Raw genomic sequence first — 17226 nt, 5'->3', positions numbered from 1 at the left:
CAGCGGTTCTAAGCCCTGATCTAACAACTTAAAGGTTGCTCCCTTCTCTTTACAGTTTTCTCTCCGACCAACTATCCTTAGGCGTGCTCTGACAAGTACAACACTAATGAGTAGCAAGCACCACACTTACATACCTTAGATCAGAGCTGTGCTTACTTTCTCTTTATTTATAATAAAATATGAGAAAAATACTTTTAGTTACTTTGTATTTCAGTGCACCATCACTGTTAACCATGTCAGCAAATACATGCGTAGCTTAATACCCACGTCTTATCAATCACTATGTTTGAAAATGCACTTGCAAAAAGTGCTCATTTCTGGGTAACCCAGGCTGGTAGAGAGTATATGGCAATGGAAGAACAGCAAAGGCCAACGTATTGTTCTGAAATGTGTTGGGAAAGTCAAAAACAGTTTAGCTCTTGGGAAAATCTGGATACAAATGTGAGACAGAAAGAACCCAAGGTAACTGCTCCAGGGAAATTTACTCTGAAAGCCATGCCAACTAGACAGCACACTTGCTCTGATGGCAGCAGTAAGAAGGTAAGAAATTATTTTAGGCCTGCGTACTCTGGATCTGTAAGTCTAGCTTTCTACTACAGGACACTGCTTTGGAAAATATAGAGGATTAGTAACTATCCAGCCATCAAACGGGACAGCTGTATTGCACACAAACATTGTGACTGGTCTTAATGGGCCACAGAAGGCATAACCAAAGGGAAGAGTGAAGAGGACGAGCTTCAAAGGTCTGGCAACATGGCTTCTAAAAAAAGCAAATTTTGTCCAACAGTGGAGTGAATATAGGTGAGTAAGAAAGAAAACACTTATCAGCCTGTTTTGCAAGCTTGACAAAGTAGTCAACAACTCCATGTACTAACCATAATTTCTATATTATCATTTCTACTGTGTGGTAACAACAGCAGGCAAACATCAGAAAAAATGCAGTAAACATTCTCCATAAATTAGTAACTTGGTTGCGCCTGTTGTTGTCAAAACCCAGCTAAAGAGCTCAAATAAACCCCATCTCACCTAGATTCAGGGAGGGTACATTCCTTCATCCTCATGGTACTCTGTTACCAAATAATGCCTGCAAATAAGACTGCTATCGAGAGCAAATAATCTCACTCACCCACAATCTTCAGTTCAGCATTTGCATAAATAGTTCCATGTGTATTTTCTGCTATACATTGATACATGCCAGCATCTTCAAAGGTCAGACTTTGAATATGTAGTTCACCTTTCCGGAACTAAAACATAAGAACAGTAAAACAATGTATTCATTATGTACCCTGAAGAATTCCCATCCATCCCCACTGCTTCACTTTTTTTTTTTTTTTTTTTCAGTAACTGTGTTCAGAAGAGATTCCTTCATGCAACCTTAAGATACTGGCAAGACTTTAAAAAATCTGTTACATCCCCATTTTTATGTATATGAGTCAACTGGAGTGCATGAAGCAGTGAAAAATTAAAACAATAACATTTATGTGAAAAAGAACCCATATTCCTTGTACTGCTTTATTTAAAAACATTGATTCTCTACAAGGAATCTTTGTTTTGTGCAAAGTATAATGCATAGTTAAAAATTATCTGATTTAGAATCAAGATATATTATCAAAGCAATTTAAATATTTTTGCTATTTTCCACTTGGAAATCATCTCATAGAATTAACACACAACATAATCTCCTGGTGCATTACCGGAGAATTACATGCTTTCTGAAATCTACCATGTAAATTGTCAGTGAAAGCCAAGTTCAGTGGGGACTGTCAAGTAATTTGCTTGTAAAATTACTTGTTTGTAGTAAGTGCAGAAGCTAGAAAACAACATTGTTTCTTTCTAATTTAAGCCATCTCCATATGGCAGATCATGACATCTCTGTTCTCCTTCCAGTCATCCACGTTTTTCTTAAGATACACAGCCAAAACAACTCTGCCTTTTCGTCTTCTTTTGTTTGCAAGCCAAGACCAGTGTCACTGCATCTCAACAAATGCAGTCTTATATTGTGCCCTCTTCTACTCTGTTCTTTAATAGCACATCACACAGTACAAGCAAGGGATATTAAATAAATTTTTGAAATGTCTGGACTGAAAATCTACTCTGTTAAAAAAAATGAGCATAACAAACTTCAGTTATCAAGTGGTACTCATTTAAGCTTCACATCATCTGCAAGAACAGAATTTTGCAAAAGAAAAAATGTGAAAAGTTACACGATATGAACACCACCAATCATTTTTAAATGTTTCCTTCTTCTGGTCTGCACTGACTCCATTCTTATTCTTTCTTATGTTTTTCTTAAAGATGCATTCATGGTTAATGTGATAAAAAAAGATTATTTTGGGAGAGAAGTTGATAACATTTTTCATCCAGAAAGAAGAAAAAGCAGCAGTTTCTTATAATGTCTGGAGAAAAATGGAAAATTCACCCCCAGACATGTGGTCAAAAGACAAGGTCAGAATTCAGAGCTGAACACTAAATAGTGAGAAAAACTGTAATTCAAAACATATAAAAAGACTGACATAAAATTTGAAAAAATAGACTTTAATACCTAATGCAGGGGGAACCAGCAGAAATTTGTATCATTATAATTCAATTTCTTTTGTCCTTTAATAATGTGTGCATCAAAAAATCATTTCAATCAGCTAGCCTACCAATCTTCTGTTATCTATGGCAATAAACTTACCGAGACACCGTTCTTTAACCATCTAATTGTTGGAATAGGCTTGCCTGTCGCTACACAGGGCCAGTAGAGATCACTGCCTATATCCTTCTCTGTGTCATTGATGTGTTCTACCCACTCCGGAGAGGCTGAAGAATAAAAAAAACCCCACAATACCTTGTAAATACAGATGTGTATTTAACTAGAATTACAAACTATTAATTCCATGAAAATTAATGGGTCACACAGAGATGATAACTCTGCACTGTATCAATATACCAGCTCAGGAAAGAATGAATTGTTTATCTTTCACCACGTAGACCCATAACAGCTACAACTCATTTTTATGAGCAAAAAAATACAGAATTGTAAGAATAGTTCACAAACGTCCAGAAGATGTGCGATGTTACCACTTACACTGACCTGTAGATTATACAACAGGTAAATTATTCAGCAGTGTCATAAAAATGATAGTTACATGGAATTGTGCAAATCTAGATAAGTACTGAAAGGGCATCCAAGAAAAATATTCTTTTGGTTCAGAAGATATACTGAATAATATCGAAATGTCCTTGTATTTTTGCCTTTTCCAAGCAAATGAATTAATTTATTATGTTAATGTATAACAAGCAGTAAAAATCTTCTCAGGCCAATTTTCATTTATTCCAAAAAGTTCATGAGTTTAACTGAGGATCTTAACTCAGAAGATTTTCTTTATTGCCAGTGAAATGAGACTGAAATATTCTGAAGGTAATTCAGATATTATGAACAATCTTCTAAAGCCAGAGATTTATGGCATAAGTCTTAGTCAAGGAGTACGGCTACTTGAAATGATTCCACTATAGCAGTAAGATAAGTGCTTTTTGGTCTGTCCTTTATCCAAATGCATGAAGGGAAGGGACAGAGGCTGGAAGAATGACGAAATAACTGTAGCAAATCTAAGACAGAGCTAAAACAGAAAAGACAAAATGCCAAAACAAGAACGCATAACAAATTTAACTATTTTTCTTTCTGGCAGTTCTTTCACTTCAGCTATTCTCAATTACTTACTTAATTTTCATTACTTCCATTGTGCATAATTACATTAATACTAACAAATAATGCTATCAAGGTGTATATAGATCTACCACAACCAGACAAACTGAGCTGCTGTTAAATTAATTCAGGAATGCTACACTTGACAGTCAATGTACGGGTTTTGATTTTGTTTTATTAACTCAGGTAGCAGAGTGCCAGGATGATGCAATGAGTCTGCACTGACATCAAGTGTGAAAACACAGATACTTCCAATATAAGTAAAAGCAACATAGATCACAAAGAATAAAATTTTTCTACCTACCTTGAACATAAACTCTTGCTTGATGCTTATCTTTGCCTTTATAGTTTTCAGCTTCGCACTCATAAAGTCCTTCATCTTCATACTGAATATTAAAGATCTTAAGAACTGCGCCAGACATGCTTATCTCAGCAGTGGCTGGCATAGGTTCAAGGTATTTACTCCATCTGAGTTCAGGAACCGGACTTGAAAAGGTACAGTAAAGAACAAATCAGCATGTTCTAAAGTGGCTGTTAAATTGCAGACTACAAAAAAGTATTTGATGGTGAAACACATATTTTATTTTCCTGAAATATGAAAGCAAACAGTGCTCTACAGTATCTTTAGAACACACTTACTTCCCAAGAGCAAAACACTCCAGCGTCACATTTTGCCCCAGGAGAGCATATGTGTCCTTGAACTTCACCTTGATATCAGCAGGATACACTTTCGCACCTAAAATGAAAATAAGAGATTCTCAGAAGAGGTGTGGTAGAAAAAAATACAGCTATTAAAACTTGCATAGTTCAAGAAAATCTACTGTAAAATTCCAGACAAAATCCTTCTTTACAATGTACATAGCCTGGCTACCCGTGAAATTTGATTTAGCGCAGAACTTGTAGTAGTGAAGCAGAATTGTTTTATTCAGCAAACAATTATGTCTGGACACTAATGCTTAACATTTCTTTACAACACAATAATTCAACAAAACTCATTTACTGGCATTTAAATTGTGATGATGTGTTGCGTAGGGGTAGAAAAAAAAAGTCTGAGTCTTTATTTTCTACAGATTCTTTTACTGGATGGAATATTTTGAATTATTGTGAATTTAAGCTCTATAGTCTCTTACTAATGCTACAGCCTGGAAATCTACAGCTTAACGAGGGTACAAGTACATAATGTAATCAAATCTACCTAGTGTGATCTCTGTGGAACTCCTTTTATAGTTCTAGGTGAAGATTTCAGTGTGAGTACTGGCCATGGAAAATTTGGACACAAATCACTGATTTGTAATCACCCAAATTCAACCACAGCTCTTCTCTGTAATAAAGGAAATCCAGCAAATAAAAGGGACACTGAAATCCTGATGATCAGTTCATGAGTCTTCAGTGACTGTCTAAAGTTGCAGAAAGGAATCTGGTTACCATGTAGAAAATATGCAGATTTATGAAATGGCAGAGAACAATCTAGTAACAAAACTAAATAGGCATCTCAGGGGATTGCCTGGTGAGACACAGAGTCCTTGGATAGGATATTTCAACAGAGTAAAGGAGACTGCCATTTTCATGGGAGATTTCCTAGAAAACAAATATCCTGAAACTATCTATTAAATTCTGCATAAAACTTCTGCTTTCCAGTCACAACCTTTTGAGCCAATGCCAAGACCAAAGAAGATAATAAAGATTTTTAGATGAATACAGGGACTTATCAGATAAAAGAGATGAGAAAAACTCTGGTCTCAATGATATGAAAGGAAAGTTGTGAATGAATCCAGGGAGATTTCGTTCACAGAGTCCTCACTGTGGATGGCAATGATTTGGACCTCTCTGTACGTGGAAAACTAAGGAACAGATGTGCAGTAGGCATTAGGACTTTCCGTTTAATTCTTACAAGAGATTAAAATATTTGTGAATGAGCAAAGTTAAAATACAAACAAAGCATAGCATGCGCAAAGTATTTCCAATAAATACTTACGATCGGCCTGTGGAATAAGTGGAATAAATTTACTGAATACACTCTTTGTTATAGAAGGGCTGGACACAAAACATGAATAATTGCCCTTATCTGATGCTTCTACATTTGCAATATAGAGATTGCCATTCGTCTGAGACACAAACCGTCGTCTGTCCAAAGCAATGAATACTGGGAACTCATTTAGAAGCCAGCGATAACTCAGATCATCTGGAGGAAAATATATTCTAGTTAATATTTAAAAAAACAATAATAATAGCATCAGCTACATAAACCATGGAATAATCTCTGCATATGAATTGCTTCCAGCTTATACATCATTTATTCAGGAAAGACAGCTACGAAAGAGAGAATACACACATCTCAGTAGCCAGTTAGCTATTGGTACTGGACATCATGGTGCTGCCCCCAAGTGCAGATTACTGGGCAGCTGGTTCCCCTTAGATCAGGCCTTTCCATTGGAGCTGGAGTGAGGTGGAGAGGAGCTGTGTCTTGTCCTGATCCAATGGAGGAGCTGGAAAGCCCTTGTCAGTCTTGTGATTTGGAAAAATAATTTTAGCATATTTTAACTGGAAATATGTTGTGGTGAGTTCAATAGATGAAATGAAGCTGCAGCAGCAAGTCTGGGATGACACAATGACATAATCGCATCTTTCGAATGGTAGGCCAGGCCCACTTTCCATTACCCAGATTAGTCTGAGTCATGCAATTTGTAATAACTAAAAAAAATTCAACCTTATCTTTTACAGACGTTCAACCAGAAGTATATATTCAAGATCAAAATCAAACCAAAAGAGAGATTCTCAAGCTCTAGAAGAGTTACTGTTTAATTAAACATAAAGGAAACTTTTAAAAATAAATATTGTTTTGTCTCCTACTCTCATGCATCAGAAAATGAAGTACTTTGGTCTGAGTTACCTGGGTAGTGGTAAGGAGGCTCACAAAGAAGCACTGCTCCAACACCTTCTCGTACCTTAACCTCATAGTGTTCCTCCGGTGGAAAAGGATCCAGATCTAGTACAAAAGAAGGCAGGGGAGGAAAACTGTGGGCTTTCCGCTACAAAAAATATTATTTTTTTAATATTTTAATTCTGTAGAGATAAATATAGAAATACAACAATATCTGGCATACAGGTATCTGTGGACCAATTATGACAATTTTCCTCATTTTAACTCTGTCATTATCAAGTGCAACAAATTTTTTACAGTATTTTAGTCATTATAACTACAAATTCTAAAAAGAAAAAAGAATCACCTCTACGTCAGGAAGTGCAGTGAACTTGCTAAGATACTGACTGGAGTCCTGCCTTAAATGCTACTGCAGTGTAAATAATACATGTAAATAATACATCAGTAACAGTGAAGCACAGAGTTTCTATCATAAATATCATCTAAGCTAATGCTGTTTAGATTACTTTAGCTTTCTTCAATGGCCTTTCTACTAAATTCCCAAGGATGACTCTCATATTGAACTAAAATTTCAGTTCAAAAGCATTCACCCAGAAACAAAGATACAAAGCTACATATAAAAAGAGATTAAGTAGAAAACAGAGGCTATTCACTAATATAATTGCAATGTACAGTTAGATAGATCTAGCAGACACTAGCAGGGCTCTTCCAAGGCCAGTCACAGCTTTCAGACCTGAATAACTACAAGAATCAAGGAAGACAATGTCAAGGAAAAAACCTTAAGGAGAGTTATTTGAACTTCTATGGAAATACACTTTTTCCAGTTTCTGAAACACCAATTTTTCTTCTGATCAAACTGACTAGAAGATAGAATAATCTTTTCAGTGACTATCTGAATCTTTACATTAGATAGTGCATGAAATACTAGGTTATTCTAAGGACTTCTGATTATTATTAAATACAATTTTTCATATGTCTTAGCACATTGTGTTCAGTACTCCACAAGCTGCTCCCAATTAATTTGGAATATCACTCTTTGATACAGAAGAAATTGAACCTTTAAAGGTCCCTTTCAACTCTCAGGATTCTGTGATTCTACATATTGACTGATCTCCTCTGCAAACATCTACTTCCCTCATCACCAACCTTTTTGTCATCTTGTAAACATGACACTATTCATTTCTACTTTAATTGGAAAAGATTGGCTTTTACAATCTGCTACAAACACAGGAAAAAATTTTAAATGATGATCAATAGAAAGAAATCTTTTGCTATTTTGATTCTTTGCATTTGGTGAGTGTAGGGTTTGATGAAAGGAAAACCTATCACTGCTTTTCATTTTTTTTTCAGCTATTTTCAGTTTATATTTTAAGTCTAGAAATTTTGTTTGCAGTGTTCTTTGACTAACCTTTGAAACTTTAGGACAGTCACCGCCACACATTTAATTACAGCGGATAAGATAGGCTATTTGTATACGTAAAACATCTGTATGTTAGTCCTGAAATAGAATGATCTATGCCAGGTGCAGGAATGTCATACAATTATTAAGATGTAATTTGTATACCTTCCCACTTATGAACTGCTCTGTACTCTGATTGGGTCTTGATGTCTTCTTTGCATAAGCACTACTTGGTTATTACTCAATAATGATAATAACCATGATTCCATGAACTCTTAATTTGAAGACATTCATTTTTAGCTAGAATGAAAGAATTAGCATAATCATTGCACTCTTAGAAGCATACAGCTAACATCTAGAGAGTATGGAAATTTCTCTCCATTGTCGTTCTTGCAGCCTCCCTACTATGCAATTGCTGTATTTTACCTTTACTTTTTTCCAGCAAGTACCACTGTATTTCAGCTTCTGCTTTTGCACAGCACTCACAAAAAAAACCACTAAATATTCCTGCAGGATAAAATTCCCATGTGTGTATGCGTGCAACAGAAAAAAGAGATTTTAGTGGTTTCAAAGCACTGCTGCTAAAAAGAATTATTTTGTTCTTGGAAGCCAATCCGGATCTACTAAAGACAATGTTCCCAGATGGATTAACTGACATGGAGTTTACAAGAGTGTGACTTTTGCTCCATAGTTTCAGCAGATTTGATAGTAAGGCAAAAATGAAAGGTCTTGATCACGTACAGATGGTCAAGATTTTCTTGAACTCTTCAAAAAATGGTTTGTTGCCATTTTCCAATCAGCTTATGTGCAAGCAAAAGAACAAAAAAAAATCTACTTAAGATCATTTCCTGTATTAAGTTTGCAACTTCATATTCAATTATTTTGGAACTATCATAGTGATTATCAAAGGAAATATTTTTTACAGACGATTATAAAAAGGAGAAAGGAAGATACGCAACTACCATTTTTTTAAACCTGTCTCTCTAATGGAGATGACATAAAAATTCAGTTTACAGGATATTTACTGCTGTATTCAGTGGTAGAGGTACACGGAGTACTACAAAGCAGGCATCAACTGTGCCTATTCTGAACAACCATTAGGAAATAAGCTAAAATATAAACTGAGACTAAGTCTACTGTTTACTGCCTCTGAGTTTCCTTGAGATATGAAGTATCTCAGAATTACAATTAGTGGCAGAAAACAGAACTTTTCAGTTCATCTCTGATCTTACACATTAAGGAGTGAAACCGTTCTGCTGAAGGAGAACTTAATTGCAGGATTAAAGGGCACACAGGGCTTTGTGAATGGCCACCAGCTAAGAGCAGGTTCATTTTTGTGTTCTGATGAAAAAATATTTCCAGCAAAAAAAGTACTTTAAGGCAAAATAAAATAAAAATCCCCAACTCTCCTCAGTCAGTCTTCACATAGTACTTCAGTCCCTTATACAGCACGCATTTGATAGCAGTGTACGTCTACACATATGCATGAGATCACGACAGTAGCTCATAACTGCCTGAAGTTGACAGAAATGTCCTCGGGGAGGGCCTTCCCAAGAGCCCAGCAGTCAGGGAGCATGCCTCGTACCAAGTGCCATGCCCTCCTCCTGCAGGCATCCCACTTGTGCTTTCACCGCAGCAGTGCCTCATCACCACTTGTCACTACTGATGTCTTTCTTCAGTGACTATTTCCCCTTTGGTTCTACTACAATTTAAACTGTCTGGGCATTGTTATCTCACAACTTGGTTCTGTTGTGAGTTGGTTCAATTAATAACTTAATTCACTGAGAAAGCTGGAATGACAGCTGAATGCGAAACAACATAAAATCCTTACAAAACTTATTCTGTGTTGTTCTCTGCAAAGGCAGTGAAGCCTTTTTTTTTTTTTTTTTTTTTTAATACAGAGTAATACAGCTACAGCACATATAAGCAGAAGACACTTCACTGCAAAACAATGGACATTTCAAGCTAACCATAAGGTTTCTAGGTTTTGACATAAACACTGGCTTACATCCAAAACTCAGAGTGGCTTCACTGCTTCTGACAGTTCCAAAAATATTCGATACTACACAGACATATTTTCCAGCATCCCTTGATTTCTCTGGATTATTGATAATAAGTCTGCCTCCCACCATACTGTAGCGCTCCTTCGTTAAATCGATATCCCAGTTGTTGAGTTTCCACCTATTAAAAAAAAAAGTCAGATGTAAGATTTGTCCCCAGAAAAAAACCTAATAAGCATCATAATTTAAAAATTAACTCACAAACTGTGATAAACTATACAGGAACTTAATAATACACTACTACGTATATTTGAAGCTTTTCTTCAGCAAAAGCCACAGATTTTATGAACATTATAGGTGTTTTAAACATAAGAATCTCATTCTGTTTCAGTCTTCTCAGAGATGGGACATACATTCAAACGCAATCCATGTAGTACAGAACACCTGAACTGACTGCCAGTGAGCTAGCTAGTAATCAGGCACTGAAATCATAAACATATCATAAAATAGCTTTCCAAGGCCAAGCTGGCTAAGGGAATGTTTCTTCCACATCTTTGAAGTGAGATTTTCAAGAGTTTTTAGCAAAATTGCAGCAGGAAATGAAAATGCTTCATAAAGCCTAAACTGCCAGTGAAGTCAGTGCAATGACAGCGGCACGACTGATTTAAGAGCTGCTTCCTACATTCAGAAAATTGCCAGACACTCCCAGCTTAGTCCTTGTAAAACTCTGCCGTGTGTTTTCTGAGCTCCTGTAACTTCCCTTCACAAAGTATGAGAGGAACTGTCAATGAAGTCTGGCCCTTACTACTATGTCCACCAGGGGGGGCCCATAATCTTCTTCGAAAGGAAATACACTTTTCCTGAGCACAAACAGGAAAGACACAACTTGAAATACATTTAATGATCAAAAAAGTCTTGCAGCGTAAATGAGATTTGTGAACCAAGCTAAAGACAGGCATTGCTTTTTCAAATTAAGAGCACATACATTATGTGTTTCTTCCTTATTAAAAACTTGTATCAAATATATAAAATAATCATTGCAAAGGTGAAATCATAATTGTCATAGAAGGAAGTAATAAAAGTGGCATTACCACCACCACGACCAACAACAAAAGAAGTAAAGAGATAAAGAAATAAAGAAAGAAAAGAAAAAGCTAGGAAGGCAAGGCAAGGAAATAAAAAAGGCAGGATTTATTATTTAGGCTGTATAGGATCTTAGGGGCATTCTTGTTCAATATTTTGAGATATATTACCTGTCTGTACTATGAATAATAAATATATTGTCCAGAAATATCTAGGAATAACTGTCAGGAGCACAGCTTATGCTACATTGAAATAGATCAGAAAAGCATTGCATAAAATGCAGTTGGGAGGTGTAAGAATAAAAACAAAACATGGAAAATCATTTTCTTCTGAATTTATTAATTTAAAAATCAAAACAACCGTATTCGCATGGGTAGTTTCACTAGGTTCTGTTGGCCTTCTCACACGGATAGTGTATATCACTATTATTCTATGGTTCTAGACGGAAGAGCGCTAGAAATACAAGATAATTTTTCCAGAGCAACTTTATTCCTTTAAAGAAGAACTCTATAATTTAAGTAGAGCTTATAATCATTCTCTATGTGCTACGCTGCTTACATAGTCTTTTGCAGACAGGGAGTAGTACTCTGGATGAACTGTATGTGATGGCTATGTATATCTGAATCTCTACAGTGCTACACGGCTTCCAGATCTTTCCAAGTATGGGGAGAGCAAAGAAGAGAAATAGCAAAATGTAGAAAAAATAAGAAATAGCCATGTAGAAAAACTTATACTACCAGAGCTAGAGATGAGAGTCAAAAGCGATATTATAGTTACCTTCAGTCTCAGGTAGATCTTTATAAGTAGATAACAATCTTAACTGTGTTTTTCTGTCTTAGAAGACTGAGTTAGTTCCAGAAAGACAAATATTGGTGCAGACTGTAGGATAACTTAATGAAATGGATATATTTTGCTGACAAGAAATCGTATCTGCCCTTAGTTTGATCTGCCCACGACTAGAATGCAAACTAGTCAGAATAATGACAATCATAAGCACATTTAATTATACAAACAGAGAAGGTAATAGATAATAAATTCACACGGATGCCCTGAGATGAAAAATAACTGCTCTGTTAATAAAAACATACTTGTCATGAAAGAGGTTATATGTGTGAATTTGACACATTCATGAGCATCTCTTTACAACATGGTGGTGGCAGAAGCAACATAGGATACTCAGGCTCAATACCAGTCCTTCGTCTTTCAGAGTAAGATGGGATCAAAAAGCTGTTTTGATCCAAGAAGAACAAGGACTTGAAACTCAGCCATTCCTAACCTAAGGCTGAAAACCTCTGAAGTGTTTCTTAAAGGTCACTTCTTCATCTTTTACGTCTGGATCAGTATTCCTTTCAAAAGCCAAAAACATTTAACACAACAGGAATGTAGTATTTTCAAAACTGTCTAGACATTTCAGTGAATTTAATCCAGGTAGATTCTTACCCCAAAATAGCAAGTCTATCAATTTTTTCCTGTTAAGACAATCAATCATTTAATATCAAAACCTGAACCATTCATTGAGTAAAATACATGATAAGATGTAAAAATCAAAATAAGAGAGGTTACTTGTAAGTAGGAAAAGGAACTGCTCGAGCCCTGCAGTTCATTGAAACTTGTCCATCTGAAGATTCTTCTGGATAGATGGTATCAATGGGTTGCTCTTCAAAAACAGGTCCATAACCTTTGTTTCCCTCCTCTGAAAAATGGGTAGAGTCTGAAAATTAACCAATTATTTGTTATTAGCCAAAGTGAATAGGAATTTACAACACACTTACAGTATTCAAAATGTGAATACAGCTAAATAGCAAGCCCAGCAAAATCAAGTTTCATTTGCATCAGGAAATCCAGAACAGTATGGATAATAGTGCTGACCTTCCTTCACTGTCCTCTGAGAATGAAAGTAGTTTAAACTACGTTCCTGTATAACTACCTTCTTTGCCTTCTCTACAGACATTATCAATTATTTTTCACAGTTTATGCGAGACTTGATGAAGATAATTATGAATTGAAGACATGCCTTTAAGATACGCAGGTGAGACCAACTTATCTCACAGAGGCCAACAAATTCTCATAAATTAGGTCCAGACAGAAAACTACAGTTTAAACACGAACTGTTCATTATCTTACTACCTAAGCAGCTCCAGTTGATTTATAAATTAGGAAAGAATCTTTACTGCACCATACAAATAACTAATATTGGAGATCACAGTCAAGAATTGCATTGTTTCCAGAACATAGTTCTGTTCTTTCCAAGCTCATGTATGTATATAAGTTAACTCTCTTCCCTCCAAAATAAAATAAAGTAAAATAAAATAAAAGGAAGTCTCACACTTGAAACAATTTAAATTTGCCAAAACAAGCAGTTAAAGGTGAGTGAAAATCAAACAGGTTTGGAAACAAGTTATTTTTTCTTAATCTTTTTCCTCCATTTGCTGATGCTGTTGTAATGGTTGCAGGCTCTCCTTGACCCTGCTGCATTCCCTTCTCCTTCATCTCTTCCAAATGTGTAAGGCTGCTGTTCTTTGGGGTCTGTAAAACCAAGACTAGGAGCAAAGGTGGAAAAGCCTGGAAAAATTCTGCTCAGCAAATCCATGATGTAACTGTGGATTTTTTTTTTGTTTGTTTACTTCTTTTTTATTTTTCTGTGAAAGTGGCAAATATGCAAACAGTACATGTCCACTACCGGGTTCTCTTTCCATGCGTGTTTAGAGCCCTGTCAAATCCTGGAGACGCCTTCCAGAAGATGATGACAAAAATATTGTAAGATTAAGGAAACAAATAGTTTTCCTATAATGACCTTTAGAACAGACTGAATATTTTTAGCTTAAAAATTTCCAAAATCAATTATTAAGGATGGAGAAACCCTGCCATTTTGCAGTAGCATCTGTGCTGTGTATACAAAATGCAGTATGTCTTGTAACGTTACATTTAAAAAATGCAATGCAACAGACGAAAGTCCCTAAATAAAAATTACTATTTTGTACTCATCCTCATAAAATTCTTACCTTTGTCTTTAAAACTTTTTGGATTAAATTAGGCAGTTCTTATAAAATGTAAAATAGAAGGTAGAGTTTACCTATATAATTAAGTAATACAAATTGTCAGTATTAAAATATTATATATGCATAAAACAATCCTAATGTAAGTATTTCATTGTTTCTAAAATCCACATTCATAGATATACATTTCACAGAACTAGCAGTAAATTGTTTACAAGTGGATAAACATTAACTTTCCAGTTGAAGTTTGAGTGGAAATAATCACTATTTCCCTTGGGGACAGGAACAGATTCAAAAGGCACTCCTACGCTGTGATAGTCAGGCAACTTCATTTTTAAAATGAATTCATCTAATGAGAAGATAAGTCTTCAAAATAATGAAAGTAAAGCAACTAGAAAGAAATAAGAACTTTTGAAAAATGGCCTGATTTCTTTGATATTTTAGAACACAACTCTATGAAAAATCTATGTATTACTAGATCAAAAGAAGACAATTCAGACTGTAAAGGCAGAAATATCATATTTGCTCAGAGCCTTGAATGACTGAGCCACAGCCCTGACAGCACTTTCTGTGCAGACCTTAAGTATGAATATAGAATAACAATGGCCTGTATCAGGGAATAGCCATATCAAATGCAGCTGACTTTCCACCTTAGGAATCAAATGGTGTTACAGACCATTTAGGCTTTTCATGGCATGCATTTTTAATGCTTCCAACACTATTAATTATACTGAGTGAATGTCTGTTTCTTACACCTATCAAATATGCTTTATAATAGCACTTCTGCTGCCATCTATTATGAATTGAGTTTCAGATGTCTGGCTGAGTGGAACAAGATGAGCAGACTGCACGTCAGGAGGGGCAACCAATAAGCCCTTCATTTGAGTTCAGTCAAAAGCTGAATGCAGACCAGCAATACGCAAGTAGCACAGGGGAGAAAAAGGAAGAGAAAGGGTTTGTGAAAAGAACAGCAAGAAATTTTCACACTTTAGCGGAGAAACATGACTATGTGATGGTATTTGGGGACTGAAGAAGTGCACACAACGAGGACGAGAAAAGATCAGTTGATTGTGCTTACAAGAAAGAGGGGAGAAGTAGAAGCAGAGAAAAGAAAAAGGGAATGGATGCATTAGATAAACAAGATGAGAAGAAAAGCATATTCTCTCTGTTCTGGTCCTGCTTTAGAACAAGAGGATAGACTACATGGCCTCTCAAGGACACTTACTGCCCTATTTTCTGAGTAAATTTATTCTGATTTACATTTTAAATTAGAGCAAAAGGTATCATCCAGTTCTCACTGTCCAAAGCATTGTTCAGTGAATTCTGCAAACACGAATCAGAATTTTCAACAGGGTTAGAAGTTATTAGTAGTCTTGGTGAAGGTCAAGAAAAAAACTATGTAATTCACGAGATCGTGGATCCTGTGTAAGTAATGATGCTGCTAGGAGGCGGCCCTGTAACCTTTCTCCAAGCAATACTCTCCAGCTGCCATTTTCCCTCTAGCCCTTTATGCAATATCTCTCATGCTCAACTGACTACTGAAGTAGCTGGTAAAACTAAAGGGAGTGGACATCTATTTATTTCTAGATTTCTGGGTTCAGTTCTGGGTCATTTCGTGCCCTTATATGCACCCACTGCAGATAGGAAGAAGGTTGAGTGTGGATGGGGAGAAGTATGGGCACTTGAGCTTGAGATTTGAGAATCACGCGCCTGAGAAGATTTGTGATAAGACCATCCCAGGGATGAAGCTTGGGTTAGCTTGAAAAAGGAACAATGCAAGTGTTGGGCCTGAGGTTGTTTTGTGGGAGTGGTAAAATGACCTTTGGCTGCCTCTACATTACCATAATAAAAAGAAATAACATTTTCAGAGAGGCATAGCTACAGAACTGCTTAGGATACAAGTGCAAAAGAAACCAGAGGAACAGAGAGGAAACAGGCAAAAACTTATTTATGAGGTACTAGGAGAACACTGTCCTGTGTAGAAATCAAAATACAGACACAATTTATAGGCAGAAATGTGGGCAGTGTTAAGATAAGGGGAGAAGTGTAGGAAATTCTCATTGCCTAGGAAAGAGTGAGCAGGGCTAGCTTGCACACAAATGTACAAGTGCAGGATTCAGCTTCTCTCTTCTCAACCTCTTGTTCACACACTTCTTTAGAACAGTATCTGAAAAACACTGTTCTGAACAAATACTGTTTTAATAGCTAAATTAGTTCTGAAAAATTCTTATCAGTCGTATTTCCTTGGTTTGGTATTATCCTCCTTAAGACAAAGCATTTTAATGTAATTTCTAATTAGCTAGATTTTCCATGACTGTGTCCTAGTCTGTTCTAGATCTGATGCAAGATGTACATACTCCTCATATTCAGAGCAACATCTCTTTCATTTTTCCCATGTTTGACTTTCCCAAATACATGAATTTTAATCCCTTTAAAAACAGCAAAATACTCACTTTTTCTTTTATTGTAAAAATCATTTAAAAGGATGACTGATTACCTGTTGTTTCTACATGATCTATGTAGATCCTACCAATCCTACCATACTAAATCATCCCAAAAGGTGCCTTTTTGACTGATTCTAAAAACTGTTTGTGTAAGGCTTCATAATTTTTAGCATTTCTATTCCGTTACTGAAGCATGAGGTATGAAAACTTTTTTTTAATATCTAAATTTTAATACCTAAAGACCTTCAAGTTTCTAATTTTACGGAAAGTTCTTTTATTAGATCTGTGTTTCATTTTCTGATATTTTACCTGTCTCTTGAGTCTTTCCTCTTATAAGTATGAAATAACGAAGGAAAAAAATGCACAAAAAGCATTTGTGCATAACCACTCATCTTGTTCTCCATATCCAATGGAAGCCCTTAAACACAAACATAATATTCACATTCTACTTTGTATTAAGAAACTATGCTAACTTGGTATCACAGACATTATATAATCTTGAACTCAAAGTATAAATTTCAGTGGGTTGGAATTCTGAGCAAATAATTTTTCTGTTGAGAGAGAGCATCCAAATCTCTTTCAGACTAGTGAACTACTTCAGCCTTTCAAGGATCTAACACTGAAAATCCATTTTACTCATAGATTAAGGATAACCATAGAAGAATTCTATGATTTTATAATGTCATGAAGCAAAGCTTCTTATAATTATATAAATTACTGTGAGCACAATCAGAC

General features: G+C 35.7%; 1 protein-coding gene across 2 annotated transcripts in view; it reads right to left on the bottom strand.

Moving 5' to 3' along the window:
* The window catches only part of CNTN1 (contactin 1), a 75853-nt gene extending 58951 nt beyond the window's left edge, over positions 1-16902 (bottom strand). The window contains exons 1-9 of one of the 2 annotated variants that reach the window (XM_021384954.1): positions 16801-16902; positions 12615-12762; positions 9977-10149; positions 6579-6674; positions 5664-5870; positions 4328-4424; positions 3993-4174; positions 2678-2802; positions 1127-1244 (exon numbers count right to left, since the gene is read on the bottom strand). In XM_021384954.1, coding sequence (XP_021240629.1) covers positions 1127-1244; positions 2678-2802; positions 3993-4174; positions 4328-4424; positions 5664-5870; positions 6579-6674; positions 9977-10149; positions 12615-12762; positions 16801-16873 — 1219 coding nt within the window. In that variant the 5' untranslated portion in view covers positions 16874-16902. Of the gene's footprint in view, positions 1-1126; positions 1245-2677; positions 2803-3992; positions 4175-4327; positions 4425-5663; positions 5871-6578; positions 6675-9976; positions 10150-11609; positions 11702-12614; positions 12763-16800 lie in introns of those variants that run through there. The other variant, XM_021384955.1, reaches the window with a different exon arrangement.

This window comes from Numida meleagris, chromosome 1, assembly GCF_002078875.1.
Source record: "Numida meleagris isolate 19003 breed g44 Domestic line chromosome 1, NumMel1.0, whole genome shotgun sequence".
In the NCBI taxonomy this organism is placed as follows: domain Eukaryota; kingdom Metazoa; phylum Chordata; class Aves; order Galliformes; family Numididae; genus Numida; species Numida meleagris.
The sequence above is the reverse complement of the archived record's forward strand: the minus strand, read 5'-3'. Positions and strand labels throughout refer to the sequence as shown.